We start from the raw sequence: 7,310 nt of genomic DNA on the forward strand, positions 1-7,310 counted from the left end.
CACACACACACACACACACACACACACACACACACACACACACGCTGCTTAATTTACTCTCCTCTGAGGACACTTCAAAGTCAAGCTGGTCCACCTTCTTGTGTTTGCACAATTAGATTAGTTTTATCTTATGATTTGTTTGATCAATGTTTTTGAATCCTTAGCTTGTCACCTCTCTTCAAATGTTTCTTCTTAAGATCCAGTGTTGAATGCTTTCAAAAACACACATTTGCATGCATATATTTTTATAAATTCTTTAATTCTAAGAATTAGTAACTGACATACCAACAGAAAATTACTTGATTAAATTTCATTAACTGTAAACTGTTCATCCACAGTTATAATTTTTTAATGCAATTTACTGTGAATTTTCTCTTAGTCTCTGCAGTAAGAAGAAGACGAGCAAGGTAAAATAAAGATGCATGACCTTATATTAATAATGCATTGCATTAATAATCTGCGATGATCACAGCAGTGTTATTTTAGTATTGCCAATCATAGTTCTATTATTATTTTGAATGAGTTTTTATTTATTTTTTGACTTTTTAGGTTTTCATTTTAATTTGAGTGATTTTGTGTTTTTGTTTATTTGTTTTTATTAATCTCAGTTTTTTATTTGTAACTTTTTGTTTTTAATAAAACAAGTTTAATTATTTAAAATATTTTATTTCCATTTGTTTTAATTACCTGTAATAAACCTGTATCACAGTTATTAGAAGACAAGCTATCATATATGTCCTGTGTTTGTCTCAGCAGAAGCCTGTCTCCTGACTCCTCTTCAAACACGGTATAGGACATTTACAGTAACCAAATACAGTAAATAAAAAAAAGAATAAATAGCAAATGATATTTATTTTGACATTAATTTCATGACACTTGAACTAATTTACAACTCTCATAATGTATCTGATGTTCTTGTACTTTTTACTTCCAGCCCAGGAGTCTGTGGAGGAACTGTTGCGATTCTCCTACCAATAAGGAGAACGAGCGCGCAATTGTCGGTAACGCTTATATATAATATTATTATTATTTAGGTAACCAAAATGTCAATATGTAAATATAAATGTGATATGCACCTAATTATCGACCTTATTTTTAACGGAAGTGTGGCGTGGCCATTTGTAACTTAAATGTGCGCGACTTCCGGTGTCACTGGCTTCCAGTTATTTTAGCTGTACAAAAACAGATCTTTATGCTGCTTGATATTGCAAACTGGAATTTGTTATCTTGTTTTTAAAGGGGTCATATGATGCTTTTTTAAAGATCATTATTTTGTGTATTTGGTGTAACAGAATATGTTGACATGCTTTAATGTTCAAAAAACACATTATTTTTCAAATACTGTACATTATTGTAGGTCCTCTATGCCCCGCCTCTCTCAAACGCTTCGTGACCCCTTTAAAGTATTATTGTACTTGTTTCTAGCGCAAACAGTTTTACCGTTTACTGCATTTGTTACTGTTAGTTCTGTAACTTCTAGTGCGGCTAATGAATCATAGTCTCGCACATCCACAGAAAACAGCTTATAATTCTGCTGAATCTGTGCATCTTGGCATCAGTGTTGGGCTTGTTACTCAAAAAATTTAATATATTACTCATTACTAGTTACGCCTGTCAAAAGTAATTTTATTACATTATTTATTACTCCCGGCCAACAGTAATTAGTTACACTACTAGTTACATTACTTTTCCATTACACCCCAAAAAAACTGGTAATTGCATAATTTTTGCAGCCTCTGAATCCATGAAAGTTACAGATAAAGAGTGCTCAAACTGATGACAAGCCACAATATTTTAAACAACTTTTGTTATTTAATAAAGCAGCAACATAAAATCTGCAACAGGGCTCAAGCAGGTAACCAACCAAACATGTTGGGATTCGCAGTAGACAAAGTCTTAGTACCACTGCACAGTTTACATGTGACATCCTTTCTCCCTACAAAATTATAATAATGGCTGTATATTCCAGCCGCTATATGACGAAGCTAGCTTGCTACGATTATGAGGGATGATTGTATTTTTGAATTTCAAATCATAAGCAATTGTGACAAAAAAAGTAACTAGTATCTAGCTGTTTTTTTTTTTTGGATGGTGACTGTAATATTATTACTTAGAGTACTAGTTACCAGGGAAAGTACTATTATTACTGTAATGGATTAGTAACTAGTTACTGCCTATCACTGCTTGGTGTGATGTTGACATGGTATATTGCACTGTATTGTTTTGTACACTGGGTCATGCTCATAAAGGCTGTGTTTCACTGCGGCTGCATTCATTCACAATGCTGGCCTCGACATTCGTCCAGCAGAAGAGACTGCGTGTGCGGCTCTCCAGTAGATTCTCCGCTGCAGATGAAGCCGAACCGGGCCGAACATGGAGACAGCACCGCAGTGACCCAGAAGAGGACACCAGTCTATCACGAGAGACGAGTGCGGTCGACCCGGTGGTGAGGATAAATGCACAAGCAGTGTCTGAGCCTGAGGTGGAAGATGCTTGTGTTACTGTGTGTTTTCACTCTGCTCGTCTGCAGGCCGCTGCGAGGTTCAGTCAGCTGAGGTCACGGCGGAAAGCCCCGCCCACACACGTCACTCAGGACGCCGTCACTGACCTCGCTCTCATAGGAGACTTCAGTAAGGTTGGTTCTGCAAAACCAAAATGAAACAATATGATATTAAACAAGACAAACGCGAAGTTTATTCATAAATGTAACCATGAAAAGCCAGTTTTTTGACTGAATATGACTTTGCATTCTGCACTTTTTAAAGAAATTAATACTTTTATTCAGACGACAGTTCTTAAATTGATCAAAAGTGACAGTAAAGATGTTTATAATGTTACAAAAGATTTGCATTCCAAATAAGTGCTGCTCTTTTGAACTTTATATTCATCAAAGGATTCTGAAAAGTGTATCACAGTTGCCACAAAAATATTAATCAGCACCTGTTTTCAACATTGATAATAATCAGAAATGTTTCTTGAGCAGCATATTAGAGTGATTTCTGAAGATCATGTGACACTGAAGACTGGAGTAATGATGCTGAAAATACAGCTTTGCATCGCAGGAATAAATTACATTCTACAATATATCCACATAGAATGAAATAAATGCAGCAGACTGATTTTCATGCCTTCTCAGCTGGATTGTGTTTTTAGATTAACATGTACATTTATGCATCTAGCAGACGCTTTTATACAAAGCCACTTACAAAAGAGATTAAAAGGTGATATGAGTCTGAAGTTGGTTCTGAAAGTGTTTATAGAAATCATAGTCAATTCATTATTTCAGTCTTGATTCAAATGGTTTCCATAGCAACACCTGCTTCCTGTTGAGAGTGGCGGCCATCAGGAGCTTCACTGTGTCAGCGCTCACACTGTAAGTGATCATGAACATTTTCTAAGCTAAAGTGGATCAGAAAGCTCTGATAATAACGTGATGTTCTTTGCAATGTGGAATGGTAAAAGAGTCCCATTTGAATGTCATCTTATATTAAATGTCCTTTTAATCTCAAAGCAGCTGAGACAGACGCATAAGTTCTTTACACAATTATTTCATGGGTTTATTTTAATGACGTGTGTCTCATTGATGAGATGTTGAGGTAAAAGGGTTGTCTGCTCCTGACCTGAAGGTGGCGTCACTGATCAGAGGTCAGTTTGGTCCTGCAGTCGAGGATTTCCTCATCATTGACTGCCGTTACCCATACGAATACCAAGGAGGACACATCAAGGTACATAAATCTTAAATTATGAATGTTTTAATGTGGTGAGGTCTTTCAAACCAAGGTCCAGACTCAACAGAAATCATTCTAATATGCTGATTTGCTGCTAAAGAAACATTTCTGATTATTTTCAATGTTGAAAAACAGTTGTGCTGCTTCATATTTTGTGAAGAGTGTGATACATTAATTTTTTCAGGATTCTTTGATGAATATAACATTCAAAAGAACAGCATTTACAGTATTTGAAAGAGAAATCTTTTGTAACATTATAAATGCCTTTACTGTCACTTTAGATCCATTTCACGCATCCTCGCTCAATAACAGTATCGACTGACTCCAAACTTAATATTTTTAATAAAATGCATTAAATAGATCTAAAGTGACTGTAATATTTCTATATTAATGTCACATTGAATCCATCAGCAGGGCATTTGGTCTTCATATCCTAACCTTTACCTCATTCAGGGAGCAGTGAATCTGTACACTGAGTCTCAGATCCAGCAGGCGGTGCATCAGGCCTCAGCGGGAGCCCAAGTTTCGCCTCGAAACGCCTCGTCTTGGAGGATGAGGATGAAGGGACGTCTGTCTGACTCACTCCCAGAGGAGGAGGGGTCGTCGCCACGGAAACTGATCATCTTCCACTGCGAGTTCTCATCGGAAAGAGGCCCACATCTGTGAGAAACACACTCCACACACTCACACACACACACACACACACACAGATGCAGAAAACACAAACAAACACACACACACACACACACACAAGTTTGTTTCTGTGAATTGTGGGGACTTTCCATAGACTTCTATTACTTTTATACTGACCAAACGATGTTTTCTATCCCCTAACCCTAAACCTACCCCTTACAGAAAACCTGTTTGCATTGTTACACTTTCAGATAAACATCAATTACTATTTTTAATCCCTCGTACAATGTCAAAAATTTCAGGTTTTACTATCCCCCACAGTGTAGCATAAAAAAAGCACACACACACACACTGAGTGCGTTTATGATGACACAGGCTTCTTGCCCGATCCACAGGTGTCAGTATCTGAGGAGGCTGGACAGACAGGCCAATGTGTATCCCAGCCTGCACTATCCGGAGCTCTACCTGCTGCTGGGGGGTTACAAACACTTCCATGCCTCTTACCCGGTACAGTACCACACACTATCTGACTGTCTTCACCACAGTATGCTGCAGCAGCTCAGTCAGGTGTCTCTGTGTCTCAGGATCTGTGTGATCCCTGCGGTTACGTGCCCATGCGCCACCGCGAGTACCGGGATCAGCTGCACGGATACCGCAGGAAACGACCAACACGGCAGCAAAGACGACGGCCAACAATCAGAGTACATCAGAGAACCACACGCTAAATACTACACACACACACACACACACACACATATATACATATACAGTCAAACCAAAATTTATTCAGACACCTTCAACATTTCTCACATTATCACAGTTTGTTCGCTATAGTTTAGAAACTTGTAATGAAATATGACAAGAACTCAGAGTTAAACTGTGTCAGAACAAATTCATCTTGATAATGTCAGATAACTTTGATAGAAAGGTATGTAATAGATTACAATCAACCAAAAAATATTCAGACAGCTGTTAGTATGACAGTATTTACACAACTATCAATACTTCAAAATTTATTCAGACACCTTCAACATTTCTCACATTATCACAGTTTGTTCGCTATAGTTTAGAAAATTGTAATGAAATATGACAAGAACTCAGAGTTAAACTGTGTCAGAACAAATTCATCTTGATAATGTCAGATAACTTTGATAGAAAGGTATGAAACGAATTCGGCTGAATTGTATTTATGTACACAATTAGATAATACCAATTTAGGTCAACCAATTACCAAGAAATGCTTAAATTGGTTTAGTCTGTGGTGTAAAAAGTTTGCATTAGCACTTAAAAGAAAAACACTTAAGCAAAACATGGTCAGGTCAAATGTCTGATAATTTTTGGTCCCAGATTTTTATCAATTTTACTGGTAGTCCACTGTATGAAGAATTTTTGGGTATAGTATGTCACTGTTTACTTTATTTTGCTATCCTCACTTACATAAACAAACTATAGTGTCCTGAACCCACTAGTAAAAAAATATAAAAAATGGTGTCTGAATATATATATACTGTATATAATCAAATATTTGCAAAAAAATTTAATAATAATTATGGCTACTAATGTTATGTATAACACCTTTGCTTATATATTTATGTTCTCTGCTAATCAACTAATCTGTAGGTCTTTGAATAAAGTATTTCAAACACAGACTGTGGTTTATTTTATTTTATTTTTTAAATAATGAACCAGGTCCTATGGGATGCAATTCCCGCCAGAAGTATTGCAGTCACAGATACAAAAAAAATTATAATTAAAAAGCGTGAAACCAAAAATTAAAAACGCAAGTAAAAATATACTGCACAAAATTCAAAAATGAAAGCAAAGTTTTCAGAATAGCAAACAATGGTCGCCGATCGTAAAATAATGAGCACAAATCAAAAATGTTATAACGCATTAAAAAAAAACAATAAGCATGAATCAAAACTTTAAACGCATTTAAAATCATGTTGCACAAAACTGAAATATTCATGCAAAATTATCCTACTTGCACACAAAATCATGTTTTCCTTGGTTATATTTCTCTGTTTTTTGTGCTCAGACATTTTCTGCTCATTATTTTTATATGCTTATGCTGCTTTCCCTTCGCTCTTGTTTCCACGTTCTGTGCTTGCTTTTGCAAATGTTGCGGTTAGTTTCATGTAAATCAGGGCGGGTTTAAGCGTCACCATTGGTCCACTAGTTCTAGATGCACTTCATTAGCTGCCGATGCTCACAAACCACAATCATACTGACCCCAGACCTTTGAAGGGTAGGTCACATGCAATGTGCAGAATGATGCAAATGCTGTTTTTCCTCTCCCGTAGATGCGGGTTATGAGTTTGACATCTGCTACACGTCTGTGCTGAAGCGTGCCATCAGGACCCTGTGGCTGGTGCTGGACAGCATCGATCAGATGTGGCTGCCCGTGCATCGCACCTGGCGTCTGAACGAGCGCCACTACGGCGGCCTGACGGGCCTCAACAAAGCCGAGACAGCGGCCAAACACGGCGAGGCGCAGGTGAAGATCTGGAGACGCTCCTACGACACCCCACCTCCACCCATGGACCCCGAGCACGACTTCTACTCCGCCATCAGCAAGGTGAGCAGGACACTGACGACCACCAGAAATGTGTCGATTCAGCATGCAAGAGCCATAATTTAAATAAATACAATTTAACACTGAAGTTAGAAGTGCTCGAGTAGATATTATTTTAATATGTTTAGATTTATATGTATATTGGTTAAACACCCCCCATGTTTATTCTGTAATGGTTTGCTCTGTTTATTATTGGACTGCCTTTAACCACCTTTAAAGGAACACTCCACTATTTTTGAAAATAGGCTAATTTTCAAACTCCCCTAGAGTTAAACAGTTGAGTTTTACCGTTTTCGAATCCATTCAGCCGATCTCCGGGTCTGGCGGTAGCACTTTTAGCTGTAGCTTAGCATAGATCATTGAATCTGATTAGA

General features: G+C 37.4%; 2 protein-coding genes across 2 annotated transcripts in view; both read left to right on the forward strand.

The window, feature by feature from the left end:
- Positions 1–5,128, forward strand: part of LOC107729831 (M-phase inducer phosphatase 1-B-like) — a 5,254-nt gene extending 126 nt beyond the window's left edge. The window contains exons 2-11 of the mRNA XM_016540539.1: positions 380–407; positions 757–787; positions 935–997; positions 2,309–2,446; positions 2,531–2,635; positions 3,311–3,373; positions 3,627–3,725; positions 4,182–4,390; positions 4,757–4,868; positions 4,946–5,128. Coding sequence (XP_016396025.1) covers positions 380–407; positions 757–787; positions 935–997; positions 2,309–2,446; positions 2,531–2,635; positions 3,311–3,373; positions 3,627–3,725; positions 4,182–4,390; positions 4,757–4,868; positions 4,946–5,086 — 989 coding nt within the window. The 3' untranslated portion in view covers positions 5,087–5,128. The remainder of the gene's footprint in view (positions 1–379; positions 408–756; positions 788–934; positions 998–2,308; positions 2,447–2,530; positions 2,636–3,310; positions 3,374–3,626; positions 3,726–4,181; positions 4,391–4,756; positions 4,869–4,945) is intronic.
- Positions 5,129–6,203: 1,075 nt separating this feature from the next.
- LOC107729838 (phosphoglycerate mutase 1-like) overlaps positions 6,204–7,310 on the forward strand; it is a 3,148-nt gene continuing 2,041 nt past the window's right edge. Inside the window, exons 1-2 of the mRNA XM_016540552.1 lie at positions 6,204–6,216; positions 6,665–6,939. Of these exons, the coding sequence (XP_016396038.1) occupies positions 6,204–6,216; positions 6,665–6,939 (288 nt within the window). The remainder of the gene's footprint in view (positions 6,217–6,664; positions 6,940–7,310) is intronic.

Source organism: Sinocyclocheilus rhinocerous, unplaced genomic scaffold (genome assembly GCF_001515625.1).
Source record: "Sinocyclocheilus rhinocerous isolate Xijiao unplaced genomic scaffold, SAMN03320098_v1.1 scaffold313, whole genome shotgun sequence".
NCBI lineage: Eukaryota > Metazoa > Chordata > Actinopteri > Cypriniformes > Cyprinidae > Sinocyclocheilus > Sinocyclocheilus rhinocerous.